The sequence below is a fragment of the Sinohyriopsis cumingii genome, chromosome 11 (assembly GCF_028554795.1).
Source record: "Sinohyriopsis cumingii isolate HCF-2022 chromosome 11, ASM2855479v2, whole genome shotgun sequence".
In the NCBI taxonomy this organism is placed as follows: domain Eukaryota; kingdom Metazoa; phylum Mollusca; class Bivalvia; order Unionida; family Unionidae; genus Sinohyriopsis; species Sinohyriopsis cumingii.
Window position 1 is genome coordinate 68,408,600 of NC_142971.1, and position 23,240 is coordinate 68,431,839.

A 23,240-nucleotide genomic window follows, 5' to 3' on the forward strand; every position below is an offset into this window, starting at 1 on the left:
ATTCATCCACAAAGTTTAGTCCACGACTGTGACATAGAACTAATGTTATTATGCAGTCACAATAACCTTGACCTTTGACCCTAATCTCAACAGGCTTCTTCCTTACACCACATGCGAGTCATTTACAAAGTTTGGTAACAGTTAATGGGTAATTGTGCTGAAACCATTTTTTTTTCTTTCAGTCTCAGTGACCTTAATTTTTTTACCAAAAAAGTTTAATCTAGGTATGTGATGTAGAACTAACATTATTGCGTGGAAGCCATTCTCCTTTTTTTTATCACAGCAACCTTGACTTTTGATCTTCTGTCCCCTAAATCAGCAATATACTGCCTTATCCCAAGTAAAATTCATCCAATGTTTGGTAACTGCAGACAGTAGAGAACTCGAACTGCTGTACTGAAACAATTTTCTTTTTACCGAGTCAGTGACCTTGACTATGAACTTCTCACTCCTAAATTATTAGACTTCATCTTTTTACAGTGTACCAAATGCAAGCGATACTGAAAACCTGGTAACTGTAGATGGTAGAGAATTCAATTTATTGTGTGGAAACTAATTTTCTTCTTTCAGTGACCATAACTTTGTATCCTGCCCACCCACCCCATAACTGCTATGACTCTTCCATATGTCAAGTACAAGCTATTCACAACTGTAGATGGTGCACAACTTCTGTTACTGTGCAGAAACAAAATTGATAAATGACACACAGACCTTGTTTGTTGATTTTAACAGAACTATTAACATACTACTTTCTGCATCATGCCGAGGAAATGGGAGTTGAATGTCTTTCCCTAGTTCAATCTGAGGTAGCCAACTCAGGCTGTATTAAACCTGCAACACATGGATTAGGAGTCAACCACTATACCAGCTGAGCGACCTCAGCTCCCCTCATAATGCATAATAAGTCAATGACATTAAATTTTTAAAAATCATGATAAGCCATAAAACTTTTACAAATATCAAAATGATGATAATAAAAATAATAATGATTGTGATGAAGATGACAATGATAATTATCATAATCATCTCTTGAAATGCAGCTGAAACAGCTAAGTAGATGTAAAAAGGGTGTTTTGCCCCCACCCCATTTTGCCAGGGTATGAACCCTGTCAGAACAAACTGTCAGACAGTTGGAGGGTCTTGTTTGCAACCTTAAACTTAAAATTTTCATTTTTATAAACACAGAGCCCTATGTTTGGTCATGGTTCCACTTGAAGCCTTGCAGACTCAATTCTGCACAGCTTTTTATCATACTTGTAATTATCTATCCGCTGTAAGAAAGTTGCTGTTCTGACACTCAGAGACTGCATCATCCAAGATGCAGATTTCACCATGCATTTCAGCTTTTAGGGATCGTCACCATCCAATCATATCAGACTGAAGCCCAATACTGTTATCAGCAAGGGTATGGACAGTGAAGCCACAAATGTTAGCAATATAAAAACTCTTACACATCAAAGCCCATTGACACAACTGCCAGTGTGCTATCAACACCATCCACCATGTCTAATGTGTATTTGTACTTTCAGTATAGAGCACACCAATGTTCAACTTCTGCCAGTCAAAAGATTTTAACCTTGTCAATCTTAATAATTTCTCTATAAGCAGTGTGATCAACAACAAAAAATGTTTGTGGGTACCTAAAATTATGGTTTTTCCTGTCAAGGGTTTTATGAACTTAATTTTGGTGATTAACTCCTAAAAACATCCCAAATAAAGAATACAAAAGAACAAAACTATGAGAACAACAAACAATGGTTGTTTCAATGGTAAATCACTTACACTCAACATCTAAGGGAGATAACATCAATAAGCTCAGTTATTAAAGTATGCCCTTACAATACTGTCCACACAGCTGCACCATTAAATACTTTCTGACATCCATGGTTTTAACACAGTGGTCAAGACTGGTAAATTTCAACTTAGATCTCTGTCTGTTTTGGATGATGTCATCATTCCATGTATGAACCAAACATATGACCTGCTGCCCCTTGCTCAGTGTCACTATGTTTGAAAATTAGAACCTAATTATCGATGACTCTAATAATCTACCTATTTAATTCAACAATTTCTGGATTATTTTCCCAACAAACATTTCTGTACCAGCTAACATGAGTGATGTGATGATTCAGTGGTTCATTCAAGAGGGTGAGCTTCCATTCATTTGTAACTGTGCCTCAAGCAATAATTTTAATATTTTACAGTCATGTTGTTAATTGGAACAAAGCAAGCATGGGTAAAATGAGACATGCTTTCTCACGGAATTAAATCTTTTGACAAAGTTTCACTTAAATGAATCAATTTAAATCTAAATTTCAATTTTAGGATGATTTCCTAATTTCTTTCCTTTTCAGTAAATACTGTAAAATTCTTTTTAGAGGGTGAAAATAAAGCAGACATTTGTAAAGCTAATACTTTTAACCAGATTATAGAAATAATGATGATTTATCAATAGTTTTGTTTATCTCTAGGAATGAAACAGTGTGGCTATTTTTCTTGTTTTTGTGTCTCTAACTCCATGGTTTGGGGAAAAAAAACAGAATCCATGAAAATTAGTTATACTACCAGTACTTAACGTAATGAACTCCACCTTGTGGTGGGTATAGAAAAAGGCAGTAAATATCTACTACAAATTAAAACTGATGATAGATTAGTTCTGAAGATTTTAAAAACATAAGTCTGTCACTAGACCAGGGTTTTCAACAGATGCATACCTTCGGGTTTTTGATGCTACGAATTAAAAAATTACCCATTTTGTAGGCACGGAAATTTCGACTTGTACATCTTTTTGACGCACATAGATTTTGGCTGGAACATCAATCTTAATTACCCCTGATTCACTTCCAGCTTATTTTCTTACCTAGAGTACACTGTCCATAACAAATTTATTGTAGGTGGCACTGATTGACATCTGCTCAACAATAGTTTAGACCTTGATGGCCAATAATATTGCACCAATGGAAGAAACACATGAACTGGGCAGAGCTAAAGATTCACTGAAGTCAGGATTCAACTGAATTAGGTTGGATTGCTTTGAGATTATGTTTGAAGTTTATAACAGAGGAAGAGGAAACAATTATGACAAATGGACTGCCTTTTGATCAAATATCAGCACTGGTATGTTTGGACATCAAATTATAATCAACTGGTCTGAACGGAGCATATTATGATGGCTCCCAAAGCCAGTTGTCAGTGGAAGTGGACCAACTTTAATTGTTTTATTGGCAAGTTGCTTCATTTAGCGGGATGTTTAAAAGTTCAGAATCATTTACGAATTCACTGGATTCATTTCTTAAAAAAATATCAACATTTTTTTAATGCACTTTAAATTATAATCAGTCTGACAAAATGGGAATATATGGCTTCTCACTAAGGCAATTTTGGGCATGGGATTGTGTTTTATTGGTGATTAATTTGCTTAAATCAGCAAAACCTTTAAAACATCTAACTTTTTAATTAATGGATCATTCAGATAAAGACTGAATGGATATAACACTCAGTGCATACACCTGAACATTAAAATCATAATGGCGCAAAGAAGTAGATTTTCTTTTCAGTCTCTCTCAGAAGCAGCCTATGATGAATTTTCTGACCCTGAGACTCCAAAGATTTTGCATCAATTTATAAATGTAGAAGGAACAATTGCACTATTCCATTATACTAGAAAGAATTGTAGCTTGTGAAAGGAATTTTACTTTTCTGATTATTGAATCCACTGATGAATTTATAAGTACCATAATTTCTCTTAAATGTGTCAGCACTGAGTAGAAGAAGAAGAGTTAATATCCAAAATCTGTTAGAAAATTTATGGACGAGTGGAAAAGTGAACTGACAATTTTGTGATGTACATCACTGATATCTGAATAATATCTACCTTCATAGCTGTATGGGTATATTTTTGCACATAAAATGAGTTGAGCCGTTGATAACAGAATATGCTGAAAAGTTGAAAATATAATAAAGCATAAAATAATCTTCGGACTGTTTCATATACAAAATATACACACAGTAACATAGAAAGAGAAACACTTTTACAAAAATGAGATTGTATATTTCTTACAAAATACTGAACAGGTATTTCTCTTTATTCAGCAGGAGACAAGAAATTATTTGTTTCCATCAATAACGAGGAATCACAGCTCATGACTGTCCAAAAGAACTGACTCTCGAGATTTTAGTTTAGACTCTTGAAACTTTGGGGTCAAGGATCAACTGACTCTTCAGTCTGGAAATCTATTAAGAACCCTGTTAACAATGTAAAAAGTTGCTATAAATACCAAAGATACATACAACTGTTATCAATGATTGGTTTAAATGATGGTTTATACAAATTTAATTAAGCTTAGTGACAATAACATGTGACTCACAGATCTGCAGAGCTTAGGGTCGACATGGAACTCAGGAAACTGGACAAATCCTGGAAATATCTTGGAGCATAAGCTGAGTAATGCACACAGAATAACTGTAGCTACACACTGGTACCATGTCACAAAAAATGGGGCATCCAGCTGAATTAGAGATTAAAATACAAACAAATAACAGAATCAAATCATAAAGTCTGATATGCCAATAAATTGCTAGCTCATAAAAATTAACAAGAAGTGATGTTTTGTATTCAAAAATACATTCTTGCTAATGATGGTTTGTATTCTAAATACAAAATTTCTTGCTAGTGATGTTTTGTATTCAAAATACAAAATCTTGTGCTTGTGATATTTTGCATTCAAAATACAAAATTTCTTGCTTGTGAGGTTTTGTATTTAAAATACAAAATTTCTTACTAACAATGCTTTGTATTCAAAATAAAAAAATTCCTCGCTAGTAATGTTTTGGATTCAAAATACAAAATTTCTTGCTTGTGATGTTTTGTATTCAAAATACAAAATTCCTTGCTAGTGATGTTTTGTATTCAAAATACAAAATTTCTTGCTAGTGATGTTTTGTATTCAAAATACAAAATTTCTTGCTAACGATACTTTGTATTCAAAATAAAAAAAATTCTTGCTAGTGATGTTAAGCATTTAAAATAAAAAAATTCTTGCTAGTGATGTTTTGTATTCAAAATACAAAATTTCTTGCTTCTGAGGTTTTGTATTTAAAATACAAAATTTCTTACTAACGATGCTTTGCATTCAAAATAAAAAAATTCCTTGCTAGTAATGTTTTGTATTCAAAATACAAAATTTCTTGCTAGTGATGTTTTGTATTCAAAATACAAAATTTCGTGCTAGTGATGTTTGTATTCAAAATAAGAAATTTCTTGCTAGTGATGTTTTAGATTCAAAATACAAAATTTCTTGCTAGTGATGTTTTGTATTCAAAATACAAATGTCTTGCTAGTGATGTTTTGTATTCAAAATACAAAATTCCTTGCTAGTGATATTTTGTACTAAAAATACAAAATTGTTTGCTTTTGATGTTTTGCATTCAAAATACAAATTTTTTTGCTTGTGATGTTTTGTATTAAAATACAAAATTCCTTGCTAGTGATATTTTGTATTAAAAATACAAAATTCCTTGCTTGTGATGTTTTGTATTCAAAATACAAAATTCCTTGCTAGTGATATTTTGTATTAAAAATACAAAATTGTTTGCTTGCAATGTTTTGCATTCAAAATACAAAATTCCTTGCTAGTGATATTTTGTATTAAAAATACAAAATTCCTTGCTAGTGATGTTTTGTATTCAAAATACAATTTTTTTTGCTTGTGATGTTTTGTATTCAAAATATGCTAGTGGGCATTAAAATAGACTGGTTTTTACAAGTTGAAATATCACAAGTATTAAATGCAGCAAGTTCTAAAAACAAATTAATTAAATTTCGAGCTCAGTCTGAATCCTGAGAGAATGTATCATTTTTTCACAGCCATTGTTATTTTATAATGTAACAAATTTTGATACTGCTGCTGCAAACCATATGAATCTCATGCATAAGTCAATATTTTTTGTACAGACCAATAAACTCTACTCAGACCACAAAAGCATCCAGTCAAATCTAGTTCCCAATAAAAATTATTGCTCTCCTGTACTTTAACTGATAATGCCAATGCTTTTAATTGCTGTCACGCTAAAAGACATGTCTTTAAAGACTTAAGTAACCATTTTAAACATCAATATAAAGCATAAAAAATATAAATGATAAAAACATTATACTGCATTTTTCAGAACGAAATCACTTAACCATGTCTGATTATTATTATTACATGTAGGTAAACATGTTTAACTGCATATGAGTTCAGGCATTGGTATTACCCCCCTGCGAAAAATCTGGTGTACTCAATGTTTTACATGTTCTTTACTAAATTTTAAGTAAGAGACATGACCTCATTTACAACTTAGAATGTTCTGCACATGAATTTGATGGGACAATTACCCTCATCCTGGTTCTTTTAATGTGTCTTACTCCTTATTATCTTAACATCTGTCCTTAGAGGAATCAATTTTAGTTTTGTTTTAGTTAGTATTTGAGAGAATTTATTTACATTATTCACTTGAATTACAAAATGCTCAAAAATACTTTTGGACTATATCGCTATTTTGGAATTAGAGACATTTTGTACTATATCATTATGATACATCAAGACTGTTAGCACATCAACACAACTTCAGGCTACTTTTATATCAGCACTTTCAAAATTGAATTAATTATGAACACTACTGGAATTCATTTGGAATACTCTATACTTTTGATCATGTGACAGAACTTTTAGGACTATTTGGAATTTAATTCACATCACTGTCAAGTTCTTTTTCTTGACATTTTCATTTGTACTCTAGAGAAATAAATTATTTGTTGACTTCTTACAAAATTTGTTGGTTTTGCTCTTGTCTGTTACTAAGTTAAAACCATAGAGTCAAAACAGGCATTCTAAGCAACAAGTATATTAATATATTGCCACAGATATATCTCTTCAATAATAAAAATATAGCATAGGTTTAACTCACAACAGTGAGAAAATGAGCTGGTTGTGAGTGGTTGCTGAAAAAATGTGCAGCACAACACCGTTACATCTAAAAGTGAATGTCATTATTTTAAAACTAGCAGTGATTGTGAGAATTTCAATTAAACCGTGCGAATAACAGAAAAAGGGAGAACAAATTGTGACTGAAATGATTTTGATTCAAGTGGGGGGGGGGTATAGTCCAGGAGCGCAGTGCCTCAACATCACACAAATATCAAAAACTTAGATTTCATTATCAGATAAAGGTCAACAGAAAATACCATTTACCAAATCCATAAGTTCTGAGAGAGAGAGAGAGAGAGAGAGAGAGAGAGAAAAAAAAAGAGACCTGTATGCACATCTACCAAAGACAGACAACTAACGACTAAACTTATTTTCACTAAAATTGAATAAAGGTACATAAAACAATCCAGGATACTGGACTGGAATTATTTTTATATATATTTGCTTTGTTTGCTGAATCAAAAAGTATATGTGATACAATGTACGACTGGTTTGGTTTGGCTTTGTAAGGCAAAGCAACACACCAAAAGTGAGACAGGGTGGACAGACAGACAGCCCTGTGCTAACAGATGGACAGATGTCTGATGATGAACAACAGGCCATATAGTACCATGAGCTCTTCCTGTCTGTGATCACCTATGGAGATAAAGAAGAACAGTAATGCTATTTTTCTGGGATGGACAATGTCCTACCTCTAACTCTTTGCTGCTCAACAGGTACTTGTTCAGGAAGACCATGGAGATTGAGATAAACCTGAGGATAAAGAAAATACATCTGTACAATTTACACCAAAAAAAACAGCTTCAACTTTCAAATAAAAATGATTATTTCATTTACAACTCTATGGTCTTAAACCAAAAAAGAAAAATAAGAAAAGAGTGAAAGCCAACAAGTTTTGTAAAATGCAACAAATAATTTATTTCCCTAAAATATCAAGTGAAAATTTTAAACAAATTACAGTAATTATGTAAATTAAATCCCCAAAAGTACAAAAGGTATTATCGCCAAAAAAGCTATGAAATGTAATGCTTATTTCATTTTGAGTGCAGTAAGGAGGATGTAACTGCACTTAGAATATATTTGAAATTACAGTACAATTTTGACATGTGTAATCAAGATTGAAAACCTGTAATTCAGATTTGCAGAACTAAGAAAGTACATTTTGAGGAAATTCAGAATGTCAAACTGTTAGTATATTTTTTTGCCATTCTTATTACCAGCCAAAGAAGACAAGTTTATGCCTTGTCACTTGCATGTTATTTGTAAGGACCCTGCCTGGCATCTACTGTATAGCTAGCCTAAATCCAAAACATTGTATCAAAAAAGTTAACGTGGAATGTGCCAAATCAGCTGGTATGTGGCAGTCCAGGAAACATCTGCTTTAGTTCATTCAGAAACAAATTTAATCAACCAAAACGTAAAGCGCCCACTATGCGAGTGTACATGATTTGTTTACAGGTCAAAAATGCTGGCATCTGCATCCATTGTTTGCTTATAATAAAAAGTAGTTCCTTTATGTATGTGAATGCAATATCAATTACACGCAAGTTCAATCTCGTAAAATATTGCATGATTCTGACAACGTTAAGTTAACGGAGAAAAAAATAAGTATATAATAAAACAAGATTATAAAATCCTCTACTTGACCTTGGTCACAACTGTCCTTTTTTTAAAAAAATATTACTTAATGGAAACGTCCATTCTATAAGATTCTGGTAAAAAAATTACAATTCAGAATGTGGTAAAGATCAGAAAGGTTAGGTATTTTTAGAGGGTAATTTCAATAAGCATGTAAATATCATAACTGATGTACAATATGTGTTTCAATTATTTTATTGGGTAGGGCTCTTAGTGGTTTCCAAGTCCTGACCAAGGGTGACTCCTTGGGGATAAGGATGCACCCATGGATCAATATCAGTTGCAAATACAAATCTGTACCTCTATCCCCACCACATGTATACAGTAAGACTTAGAAAAGTCAAAGTGATGTTTTTGTTTCACGTATTCTGTAGTTTCTAGTTTTATCACAGTCAATGTGTTACACTCAGTAAGAGTTATTAAGGTGATGCCAAGTATATATACCATATACCGGTGACTGGTCTTTGAGTTATCAAACTTTTATTGCATACATTTAAATGGCTAGAAAATAACCCTTGTCTTTTAGATACCGATGGCCACCGAAGCCCATGTCAGCTGAATGCATACATGATTTTGTCTAGGACATCATAGATTTCTGTACTTAACTTTTGTAACAAAAATACATACTGTTAAGAACACAAAATTATACTTTTATTCAATTTATGCTGGAAATCATAATTAAAAACCATGATTCTCCCAAGAAATATGGTTCTTTCATAATGGGACTGCACCTGTTGCTGCATGGAGCCAGTAGCTGCATTTTTGTTCCTACTTAATTCCTTGTGCTGTGCATTATTTAGTGATTGAGCATACAGAAAGAAGAATTCTATGTTTGCAAAGATATGTCCCCACACCTACTCTATTTTGACCTTTACCTTGAAGGCTGAGCCTCTTGGGTATGTCCCTGAAGTAAACAGCTACTCCAATGGTGTGTGCATGCATTTATCTTCTTGTGACCAGTAAGTGTCAGGATTGTTATCTAGCAGGAATCTCAATAGTATCTAATGTATGTTGTTGTTGTTGTTGTTGTACGGTTTAACGCCATTTTTCAGCAAACCATTAGAGCTTATCACACTAGAGCGCAAAAAATATTTTTGTCCTACCAGAGCTAATCTTATTAGGGCGCATCCCATTACAGCGCAAAGAACTAGTATCACTAGAGTGCGAACAATGAAAAACACATTTGTTAACTGTAACTTTATTTTTATTTTAAATGGGTTGATTCAGAATTTTTATTTTATGATGTGTCGTACTCATACTGTCCCTGGAGCTGGTCTCTTTGTTTTCCTTCCCGGTATATTTCATTATGACATATACTTCCTTCTTCAGACACTAGGCCTTGCGACTGGTTTCTATATCATGGTCCCTAAATTATAGTGATCTTGACCAATGTAATATCGTGTTTGTGTTAGGAATGACCACTTTATATATTTTAATTTGCATTACATTTTTTATCTACTTGTTTATTTGCGTACCAAAAAAGAATAAACTGGTGTAAGGTATAATAGTTGTATAAAATTATGTGTATTGACGGTTCTCTGGTTTGTCTAGTAATTATTTTCTAATAGTGACGAGACTGCCGTTTTTGTACATATTATAATATATATATATATAACATCAAACGTGATGGCAATTCACTCTTGTTGAGCTTAATTTTTTTTTTCCATGCCCTATCGTGAATGCGATCTAGTGAGATTTTTGCGCCTAATGAGAAGAAAAAAAAAATTCACTGCCTCACTGAGCAGCGCTCAAATGGGATGCGCTCTAGTGAGACCAAACCAAGGACTTAGACCACTGAGGGTAATGCTGGACCCTGGGGCTAATGTCATCTGTATGTAGGAATTTGTCCTTTCATGCCTTACAAGTGCATAATATATAGTTATGGTGTAAGGATCCCAACAGTTTCCAAATTATGACTCACAGGATAAGTCCCCAGGGTACAGAAGGACCCTGGAATTCATATTAGTAGCATGTATGCATTTGTATTTACATGCCCAGCAAGTGAATATGTGGTTTAATGGCACAGGTGTTCAAGGGGATTACACAAAATCAATTTACTTAAGATAATAAAAATATCAAAATGCTGTAAGTTGACTAACATTCAGTGTTTAATTTGCTCCTCAAAATAGTTTTCATAAAAATAAAATGTCCAACAATTTCACAGTAGAACTGGATACAGATTAGAAGGATGTGATGCAGTACATAATTACATACTACATAATAGCCAAGGTATAGACCCCTGCTGACAAAATGTATAGCCAGTGTAGACAATGTACAGACCCCTGCTGACAAAATGTATAGCCAGTGTAGACAATGTACAGACCCCTGCTGACAAAATGTATAGCCAGTGTAGACAATGTACAGACCCCTGCTGACAAAATGTATAGCCAGTGTAGACAATGTACAGATCCATGCTGACAAAATGTATAGCCAGTGTAGGCAATGTATAGATCTCTGCTGACAAACTGTATAGCCAGTGTAGACAATTTATAGACCCCTGCTGACAAACTGTATAAGACAAGGTTCTGGGAGCATTAAGGATAATATATTCGGATAATATATTCGGGGGCACTACAGTTCTAATGGTAGAACTGTCACACATTAAGTACACTTTCTTGTCGAGATAATAAAAGGCACATAAGCTCTGGACTTGATATTTATCAATGTTTCTCAACCTTCAGTAATGACTTGTATTCTTTATAATTCATAATTTTGTTAACTGATTCACCTTTGATAAATAGTGTCTGAAAAACTGATACCTCAAACATTCTGAATAGCAATTTTTTTCTCTCAAAATATCCTCAATCTTCAGCAATTTCTCCATTAAGGATTATCAACTGAAATTTACTGAAACTGGGATGGGAAATGCAAGGTGCAAATTTGTACAATGAAGGATGTTGCTTCTGAAAGGGGATTTTATTTCATGTTTTTAATAGACACGGCAATAAAACAACTATCTTCTAGGCCAATAATTCACTAATCTCCCCAGATTTAAGACTACTGAAAATGTCTTTATTTCTTTAATCCACTAAATCTGTTTTATTTTATCCCTGTGTGTTCTTAGTACGCGGTGATATCAGCATAGCAGGGTTCACATAGTTCAAGACATTGTTTATGTAAACATCACACTATGTATATTCCAATTTTATTCTGTTTATCCAAAAATAATATGGCAGTTCTCACATTGTGCTGAGGGTGAATGACATTAACTATATATTTTTTGGAACAAGGTGAATTTGTAACTTGCCCTATTTCAACTTGTTCAATGTGTAATTCTGAATAATGATGGCAACAACCTCTGCTCATGTGATCTCTGTAAGTCTTCAGGTTGATGTACAATCTCTGTATCTCATCAAGATCTGCAGGGGGGCTTGGTGCAGTTTCATTTTCTGAATGCTGCAAAAATCTCTACATCTCACAATCGAAGTTAAAAACAGAATGAAGTCTGAGATGCACTGCACCCATCAGTAAAAACAGCAGCTTCAAGTTTCATAATTAGTTCACATATAGTACTGTGGACATGTTACAACTACAGAAAACACTCACTCAATACATCAATACAATCAGAAGCTACCAACTTTTTCACTACATTGATTAAAATACAATGTAATTATCTCAATGATGGAGACTGAGAGGGACCACACCAATAAAAAGGAGGTCTATGATGGATAAATGTCACATGATATGAGCCTCAAACTGTACTGGTTAATCTCCTGACATCGCCAGACTTAATCTTTGATCTAAACTTGGAAACATTTCTTCTTTTTTTTTTAACATGGACTAAATGGCTATCCTATAGCTAATTTTGTTACCCAGGTAATTATGAATGGGGGTGGGGGTACCCAAGTACCCAGTTACCCACAGATGTAACGTTAAATCTGATTTTGATTTCATTACTAAAGTATCATACACAGATGAAAATGTCCCCTACACACAATAAAATACCTATTATAAATACTTGTCAACAGTGTCAAGAATATAGTAACACAAGTTAAATAATGTATGGACATATGATCATAGTCAGTGGACACAAGTGATACAAGTTATTGTATAGTGTACAGACATATAATCATGTAAGTTAAATAGTGTATAGACATGATCATTTAATCAGATAACACAGACGCAGTAGTCACAGCAGTGTTAAGTCACACAAGTCAGTGTATAGACATATAGTCACATAAGTTAGTATGCATATGTATAATCAAACTAGTCATATAGTGTAGAAAGATAATTATGTCAGTACACAGACAATAGTCACATGTCAGTGTATAGATATAAGTCTCATATGTTAGTGTATAGACACATATAGTTACACCATGGTTACACAAGTTATATATATCTATATTGTGTGCTTAACCTTTCTCCATGATTGAGGGAAGGGATTTTGGCCTGCTGATTTTTGTTTATGTTTGTTCAGATATTTACTTATATTTGAATTCAAGGCCTAACTTTGTTTAGGAGTTTAGAAGGTTCTGGAAGCAAACTTGTTTACTATTTGGTGCAATTTTCCATAAGGACAACAGAATTTTCCAGAACACACTATTGTGACAAGGGTCAAGTGAAATATGTATGTATGAAGGAATTGATAAACAATTATTCAATCCTGTCTTCTGATTAGTCTTTACAGATCTATGATAGATTTTATTGATGTATTTAGATATTATTTGTGAGGAATTATTTAATTACTAGCACTCATTAGAATTTCAAAAGTACCCTTTGGGATTATGGAGAACTCATTCAAAGACATACTGGATTATATCACTGTGGTACATCAAGATATTCAGGACAATGTACATCAGGACATTCAAGATTATTAGAATTCATTTGGTACATTCTGTACTTTTGGACTTGTGATAGAAGATATAGGATTATTTGGGATTTAATTTACAATACTGTCTTTTGAATTTTCATATTGTATTCTAGGAAAATAAATTATTTGGTGATTTAACTTGCTTCTTTCTGTTATATAGTTTAAGACCACAGAGTTGCAATAATAGACATAATCACACAAGTTTAAAGAATGTATAGATACCAATTTTTTCTAGAAAGATATGTTCCTCTACATCACCTGCTGGGTCTACAGTTCCGACACCAGTTGATTATTGTCTGTGAAAGAACCAACTTTCAACTGCTTTCACGATCAGAAAAGTAACTGACATTTTGGGACTGCTTACATTGTCAATTACAAGTTCCAAGCATATATGGACATTTTTTCTCGAAAAAGTTTTCTCTTTTCCATTTGGACACCCATGAGTTGATTCATAACATCATGACTGGAGGATCAATGCTGCATCTAATATCTTCAATAGGCGGAACATTCTCCTACCCCTAATCTCACTGGAAACATGTAGGAGCATATTATCGAATGGTTGTAACATCAAGGCCCAACATACTATGGACTTAAACAGCTGGATGCAATGCTCTCTATTTCCAACTTTCTTAAGACCATCTGAGGCCAAGCTTTGCTTGCAACACTATCTTGTCTCTTTAATGGTCTGGTTCGTGGAATTCGCAACAAGCCACGAAGGATACATTCATCCCATCCTTCACAGTCTCAGCTACAGAAGAGGGATCTGTAAGGCAACCAACAAGATGTTGCAGGAATGTCATTAGAACACTTGCCACTGGGAAGCAGTCCTACCAAATTTACAACCATCAAAACCCACAGTTCTCCCAAACTAAGTGGAAGAGTCAAAGGAAAGGTGATTGTTTTTGCCAGCATTCTACAAAACCCATTTCTATTTCAAATGACATAAATCCATGCCCCCCCCACCTTCACAGATTCCAGTAGGGAGAAGTCTACAATCTTTCATACCCAAACAGGGAAGATTTACCACAACTTACTGTGCACCAAAGAAAAGGTTTCTTGGGGATTCACTATCTCATTCTGTGACCTCCTAAGCCTTTGCCCAGAGTTCTTTCAGCTACAGCACAACACTTACCACTTGGTCGTCAACCTAAGTGCAGCAAATCAACTCTTGCTTTTGTAATGGAATGCATCCACCATGAAGACTATGCAATCAGTATGGACTTGCATGAGGTGTGACTTTACGTCCCCACTCAAACAGTTTCCAGAAATTATGTGATTCACCCACAAAAGGCTTGTTATATTTTGGAGCAAGCTTTCAGTTGACTAGGTCTGGAATCAATGTTCAAGTAAAAAGAATGCGTTTCCCCCAGGAACTAGAATTTAATTCATGCAATGGCAGATTCCTTGTATATATGGAGGAATCCAGCTGCTCAAGAATTCCTTCAGATGCCGAGTTTTTCTCAAGGTTAGAGTGGACGTCTTAGTCTACTGTTGCTTTCTTAAGCTTGCATAACAAAGATTCTTTGGTCCAAATGTAGGATGAACCTTTGAATACTGGACCAGTGTGTGTGTGTGTCTGTGTGATTTGGATTTTTAGCATAGCTCTAACAATTTTTCAGTCATATCGCTACGATGTCTGCAGTGTGGCAGATTACAGTGATGTCTATTACTGGAGCATTATGCCACAGACATGTAGCATGTTGTCCCATCCAGTCATATTATCCTGATACCAGGATGACCAGTTCTAACACTAACCTCTTAATACTGAGTGCCTAGCAAGGCAGCTGTTATAACCATTTTTGTAAGTCTTTGGTATGACACAGCCGGGGATTGAACCCACGACCTCTCGCATCTGAAGCGGATGCTCTAACCACCAGGCCACTGGATAGGTCAAATATTGGACCAAGTTTCACAATCTCATACCTGTCAACCAGCTGAGATGAAAACCTGTATGCCAGACCAATATAAACCTTATAAAGACCATAAAACCTTACACGAAAAAATGTATTCATACATTATATAAGATCAACAGTTTTAAAACAACAAATGCCGTAAACAAACTAATTTTACACATCTTTACATAATTATTTACATCTCTGAAACTTTATTCCATTTTATTCTTTTGATTTTCAATGTGTTGTAACACACACACACATACAAACACACGTTATTATATGCAGCACATTTGCACTTATCAAAATGTAATCAGGGTTTCAGAGTCTATGCAGCAGGTTTCAATGTTTATTTTAAACTGTAAAATGATGTTAGTGTGTCTGCATTCTGGGACTTCCAACAATCTTTAAGTATTTTTTCATCATAGAAAAAGATCTCTCACAGTCTGCATTGTCGCAAGGTAAGGTATGTAGTTGCTGAATAACTAATTTCAGATTTGGTTAGTGGATGCCACCAGTACTAATTGTCTGGCTGATAATATCCAGCCAGTAGCTACACAAGTTCCTTTTCTGGTGATCATTTGTTAATAAAGACACACATTCATCAGGCAGCATGCAATAATCCTCAAACTTATACTTAAGTGCTTCATGATCCAGGTGTGGAGCAATTCAAAAACAAAAGTGTCGCTACTAGTAAAAAAGATGTGCAAGGTATTTTGAAAATCGAATTTTTATGGTGTAATATTAACTTCTTTGGGTTTATCATGGTCTCATTATTACATATTTATATTTTCCCCACCATAAATCCTAAGTTCTACAATATAAGACCTCAACCTGATATTTATCTTTTGGGCATCAAGGTCTCTGTGTAGCGTGTTCTAGCACTGATTAACTTTGGAACAATAAGTCAAATTGTCAGGAATATCTAACACACTTGGCATCCCATATTGGCACTTTTCTACAAATTAAAGTTACAATGTTTTAGTCAGACTTTACTTACACTGATGTCTTTCTCCTAATAATTTCAAATTCCCACAAAAGCAAATGGACATGTTTTCAAGTTCCACTGGCCTACATTTCACTTGGCTGGAATGCGACTGAAGTATGGGATACTGAAATCGGTTAAATGAGTGATAAGAATCTTGAGCAAACTGAAGCTATCTAAACACTTTCTTTAGTACTAATATATTTTTATTAATTTCGTTAAAGGATACTTCAACTTAACCCGATTACTGGCTTCCATCACTTTCCAAAGCATATTAGAGCTATCCCCACTCTGCTTGCACAAAGCGAAAAAAAGATTCTGGATTGCGTTCAATTTTTTAAAAAAATTACATCCCAACTCTTGGGAATATCAAAAAACAACTGTTTAATCTTTTTTAAACATGAATTTTTAAAAGAAAAAAACAGTACAAAATGATTGCATGACCGTACACTGATGAATATACTTAAAAAAAACACAAATTATGGCTAAGTTGAAAGGTATGCAATCTGCACAAAACAAGGTTGCATCTCAAAGGCAGGGAATCCATTATGGACTCAACAATGGGGATACTAGCAACAGGAAATAGGTCAGAATTTCATAATCGATAATCTGTTCCACTTAACCAATTGATAACTGATTATAATCAGTTACTAAGAGCAATTTTTTCCCTTCGTTATACAGTTAATTCTTTGCTCAAGAGTTCGAAATGTTGATAAATGTACAGTTGTAAACTCTTTTCATGACATTTTTATGCTAAGTTTATAAAAGTTTTTCATTTTTGTCTATTGTATTATTTCATTTTTGTTCTACAACTCTGTTAAATGAAAGTTGATCAGTCTTATGTAACTGAAAATACTGTTCCAATCCCCCAAAATCCTTTCATTCATATGTGATGTGTCTATAATTTAATGTCTAAAAGAACATTGGTTTTCTTGTTTGTCATTATTTACAAATACTACAAACAAAGGTTTTCACATTTAAAACTGAAACAAATAATCAAATGTGTTTACATTTATTAACTCTGCAATTTAACAGCTTAATCATGTGATCATGACTATATGTTCCTAATTATGAATGTTTGCACCTATGGAACATTGTATGATTTTATATTTGTAACTAGTTAAGAGAATAACTAATTCAGATCAACACAGCGGTCTGGAAGCATTATTTTGCCTACCATTTACACAAGTTTTACTAACTTTGTGTTCTGCATGCAACTAAAAATGTAGTCTCTCTTTACACACAATCGTTTATGGAGTTTCACAATCGATTATCCTATTGGTTTGCTCAATCAACTGAGGATCAATTATGGTCAATAATCAGAACAACACTATGGGATACCCTTGCAAGTACAACCTCCAGCAAACACAATCAGGGGCCGTGCATTTAGCACATACGCATGTGTGTGTGTGTGGGGGGTAACCCAAATGCATACACGTGTGTATTGTGTGTGTGTGGGGGGGGGTCAAATGATAATGTACGTATGCATAGGAAATGGAGGGGTGAAACCTCAATAATAATTTGTCTAATACATAACCTGTTCAACTGCGTTCAAGTTACGCAGCTTATTTCTTTGATACAGCACGACATTCAACATTGGTGGACTATCTGTTTTATTAAACATGTTAATATTATTATTCCTTGATCATTTCTGCCTGGATTAAATATAGGCAGTTCTACAGAATTGGGGACGGGGTCAAGTGTATGTATGCAGGTGAGTGGTGTGTGTAAAAAACTATGCATGTGTACATGAGGGGGGAGGGTAAGGTTCAAGCTTTGCCAGATTTTTTCATACGTACTAAATGGATGGCCCCTCACTATGGATATGAACACAGAAGACTGGGAAAGTACATCTCCTGCCATTCTGGGATGCCTTAGCAGTGTAGCAGCATCAAAATTATTTTTCACTGATCAACATCTCAAGATGAAAACCATTTTGAAAGCTTTTTGTTGGTGTCTGGAGAACCTATATGGGAATGGAGTTCTCATTCTGTTGAGGAACTTCAATGTGGTGACTTTTTTCAAACAGTAAAACAAAACCAAGTACTCAAACCTTTGTTTTTTTCTTTTGGACTTTATAAAGTGGTACAGTGTGAGTCCGCTATAAAATGGTAGTTGGGAGCCATAGAACCCGACTGCATTATAGACCAAACCATGTTATAAGCAACCAGGTCAATTAGCTGAAGAAAATATAACCCCAAAAAATTGGGAGGATGGGGTGTAGGTAATAAATGCAAGTGATAAAATACACGCTTCATCGGCACAGTTACCATCTTAAATTGATGCATATTAAATGAGAAATACACCTGTAGTGAAAACAAAGAAGACATAATAGTTTACTTTATTTAGAGAACCATGAATTGGTAAATATACGTGAATCCTGTTTATATATAAATGTCTAATGCAGTACTGTCCAACCTGTGGCCCACGGTCCGATTTTAAATGGCACGCCAGTACTCGAGCAGCTATATAGTTGTTGCTTTTCAGTTTTCTGCTGAGGCCCTCGGCTTCAAGAAAGACATTTTTCAGTGACCCATGGTGTCAAAAAGGTTGGACAGCACTGATCTAATGTATAGCATGAATATCAACACCATGTACTCACCTGCGAATCTTATCATATACATTGAATCCACAATACAAGTGATTCCATCGCAAATATGCATGCAGCTTTAAAATATTCAATAATTTTGCAACAGGTCATATTGGTCTGAATTTAGTGGAAAAACATAGCACAATCACATAATGAATGACGAAGCACATTTACTGTTCTGTACGTACCAAGGCGGTAAAAGTTAGTTTGCGTTTGAAGACGCTGTTGTAGCTTTCGTAAGCATAAACCTTTTCCCTACAAAAAGGAAACTTTCACAGCACAGTTAATGTGTTCCAGTCACATTGGAAAATGCAAAAATCCATCAGATTCCATCACTTTTATTTAAGTTTGGTACTGACTTCCTTTGAAGAAAAGTTCTTTGTTGTTATTGAAAGATTGTAGTTGGCTTTCTTTGATGAAGGGTGCATGCACTATTGAAGTCACCGCTAAAGGACAGCTTTGGAGAACCAAACAAATGCACGTTTCTTATTCTGGCGGCAACATCAAATAACTGTATTCCATGAATGAGATGTATTTTTTCCATTTGCTGAGTACGTTTTCATAATAGTTGGTGCTTCACAGGTAATCTGTTTCTTTGAAATTTCAGCAAACTATTTTATCTGCATACATTTTTAAAAAGGAATTGGCTATCGTTCGGACTATTCTAGTTACTATCCCTCCATGCCTTTTGAATAAACCAATAAAAATATGTTTTGTTGTGTTTTTTTTCCATTTGTGGAAGCAGCATGATGCTGCCTTCCACACATGTCTGAAAATTAACAAAGGGTCAACAGACGATATCGACACAGGTATTCTTACGACAAGGATTATTACAGAAAATGTGAGTGTTCTGAAGGATTTAATTCTGAGTGAAAATAAGAGCAATTTTACTTACCATCCACACAGAAATGTCAGTCTTTGTTAATATATTAATTACTAGCAAGTGGCCGAAAATGAAACAAAAGATAGATTATGAGATAATGCTCTCTGTTACCAGAAATTTCAACAACAAAAAAGCAGATATTTCACAACATACAGAACTCGTGCTAGATGCCAAGATAAGTGGATTATGATATAACGATGCACTGTTTAGATGGTTTGTCAATATGGACAATGAATTTGTTTATGTAACAAAAGATAAATTTCAGTGCATTTCATATCCAGTTTGCGGCTTCCTTTCATGGGGCCTCTGAATTTCTGCAATCCAAACCAATGGTTGTATATAAAAGTTTAAACAGCCAACAATGTTGGCAAAAAAAATATCGCCACATGGTATGTTTTGCAGCCAATAAGGAAAAACAATCCAAGTTTGCGACATTGGCAAAGACCTATGTGATCCCAGAATAAACTTTTAATGCACTATTTTTTAAGAGGAAAAAATACTTTTTTGTGTACGAGAAAAATACATATAAAGTTTCAGGAGCCAAGCCACAATCATCTTGTATTATTCATACGCAATCTATTCCCCAAAATGATAATAAACTTTTTACTTTTTTTTTTCGTACTTTTTAGGAAAGAATTTTTTTGTGCTCAAGAAAAATACATGTATATGAAATTTCAGGAGCCACACCACAACCATGTTATATCCAAATTTGTGTTATAACGGAGCGCGCTATAGCAGGGTCACACTGTATCATCAATGACAAATTGATGTTTAAGTCTGACATATCCTTGGCAGGCTAATGTGTTGATGATCTCTTTGTCCTACAAGAAGGGACTAAAACACATAGAATGGTCTCTTCATCACTCAGTTTTCATTCAACAGGTGCTCACTGGGGCCCATCCTAGTCATCCTATGATGGATCCAATTGTTGACAAACTGTAATGCGAAAATCCTAACCTGTCCCGGACTTATAAGGTATGGATAATCAATGATCTTTCTATTGATTGGAATGGCCAAATGTATACACAGGAATGAAAAGAATCAGAGTGTCTCCTCGTCCTGATTACTCCACTCAAACGGGAAATTTTGGACCAAACTCATCATTCTCACAAAAGAATTGCAGAAATTGAAATACTCCCTCACTGACATCAAGCCACAGTTAATGAACTTACATACGCCCTTAAGAACCAACAGTTCTCACAATAAGTGGTGGAGAATCCTCAAGTTAGAGGCATATGAAGGCAATGGCATATAATCTTAGTGGAAAGCACAAGAGCACTTTATACCAATGTAGGCATTACCATATCTCAATAGCTAACTTCATATGGCTCTTCAATGAGAAACATTTAGCACCAATTACAATTAAACCTACCGTGCTATCATGGAAGAGAGGGTATTGCATAAATCAAAGACCTAGCCAATCTTCTGTTTATTTGGATTTCACCTGGTCAAACACAGTGTATCCTTGCCCAAGTGGAATGATTCATGGGTATTAATCTGACAGAACAAGACATGATTATAAATTTTCTCAAGGACTTAATTAGTTCACCTCTCAAATAAACATTTTTGCAAAAAAAAATTAAACAGGTACCCATTTTATTACCCAGGTTATCATCAATGAGCGGGTCCCCATTGTAAGCTTTAGACATACATCCCTGGTTAAATATATCATACAGTACCTATGCGATTAAATGACAACTGAGCATTGGGGATTAGCGATTATAAACATGTTTTAATCTATTTAGTTCAAAGAGTTGGTAGTCATTGATTCTATTGATATGTGGAATAGGTGTCTGGTGTAATTATACAAACTAATTAAGAAACTTTAAGCTATTATGAATATAAAAAAATAATCTGATTTCATTCATTTTGAAGTTCAATCAACAAGTGATTTTTGAAACTGTCAAAAACAAAAACAATACTAAAAAGTCCCCAAATATTCTTCCCAGCAGATCAAGATAACAATACTGACAGTACATTGCCACATCATCAAAATCGATCCTGAAGACATACAAACAGTCCAAGATCACAAAGAGTATGCCACAATTATTAGAAATTCAATGTACAGTGTTTCCCAACTGAACTCTGACTTTGTTTTAAAATGGATATCAAAGTGAGTATTTTTTTATGCCACCACAACAATTGTTTGACATACAGTGCTTTGTCTGCACATCCACAGACCATACCTTGGTTAAGTTTAATGTTTAGGTCATTTCAAGTAATGTGGCAGGTATCAGTATTTCATTAACAAATTTCGAAAACATGTGCCTAACCCTCCCACCTATACTTTGACGTCTGCATCAAATGTATGACATGTATAATTCTAACATTTCCCAAAAATATCGAAAAAGGGGAGGGGGCATGCTATTACAGTTCAACGTCTGAGAAATTTAAGGAATGATTCTGAGCTTTCGGAAAACTATGAACTGTATTTTACTCCTGCTGTATCTGATAACACATACTCGCCCACGCAAACATGGACGACGTGTTAGTGTTGAAGTTCCGTTTAGCTTGGAACGCTTAGGTGACAATGTTATAGCCTGACTGATAGATGTACAGCTAAAAATTATAAATCAATGCATGAAATGGGTTAGTTTTTGTGCAATTTTTGTGTCTTTGATGCTTTCGTTTTCAAAACCGGTATGGAGTAACAAGATGCCGGGTATACCGGCTGAAACTATAGGTCTGCACGTGTGACAACTCAACAGCAAATGTGCCTCAGACAATTTCACAGGCCTAATTTAGGCCTGTAAAAAACGTGACAACATGATTTCGTTTAAAAAGTTCTGCAATTATCTTACCAATATGCAGAGACTACGCCTGCAATTTTCACACTTTTCATTAAGAAACTTTCCTCCCTCTTCTGGTCTTCCATTTTGTCTTTATAATTATTTTCACGGTTCAATACTTTCTTCATTGTTGCGACCTATGCAACGTGAAGCGCGTAAACAAAACCTGCATAAAGCATGAGGGTATATATTTTACTTTGTCAAAGAGTGATAAAATAACTTTTCTGTGAACCAGTCAAAAATGTCGCGCCAAGTTGTCAAGATGCTTGGCGTGTTTGATTTATCCGTATTAAGTCTCAAGAGCTAATTACGGAAACAAAATGAACAGGACCCAGAAAAAAACAATTTTGCAAGATATTATCTACATTTGTTTATCAGTAATGAACTTTCCACTGTGTGCCAATCAATACAAATCATATGTTAATCTAAAATACCTTCAAAGATGACTTCACGGTGAAGTTCTTGTCATAGGTTCACCGACATTTTTTTGACAGGCTGGACTGTAAACAAACCAACGTGCAATGGAACAAAGATTTCACTTCCGGATCATCAGCAAGACCTTATTACTCACTGTACACTGTCGCTGAAACACACACAGACAACCACACCATAAGCTCATATTCTAAAGAACAAATAATTGCCTTTAAATCCATAAGTAGTAAGTAGGGGCACCCTACGTACAATGGGA

General features: G+C 34.5%; 1 protein-coding gene across 1 annotated transcript in view; it reads right to left on the bottom strand.

Annotated features, from left to right (window-relative positions):
• Positions 1 to 22,713, bottom strand: part of LOC149788630 (GDP-fucose transporter 1-like) — a 37,753-nt gene extending 15,040 nt beyond the window's left edge. The window contains exons 1-3 of the mRNA XM_089974717.1: positions 22,565 to 22,713; positions 7,658 to 7,718; positions 4,368 to 4,508 (exon numbers count right to left, since the gene is read on the bottom strand). Coding sequence (XP_089830843.1) covers positions 4,368 to 4,508; positions 7,658 to 7,718; positions 22,565 to 22,680 — 318 coding nt within the window. The 5' untranslated portion in view covers positions 22,681 to 22,713. The remainder of the gene's footprint in view (positions 1 to 4,367; positions 4,509 to 7,657; positions 7,719 to 22,564) is intronic.
• Positions 22,714 to 23,240: the final 527 nt, after the last annotated feature.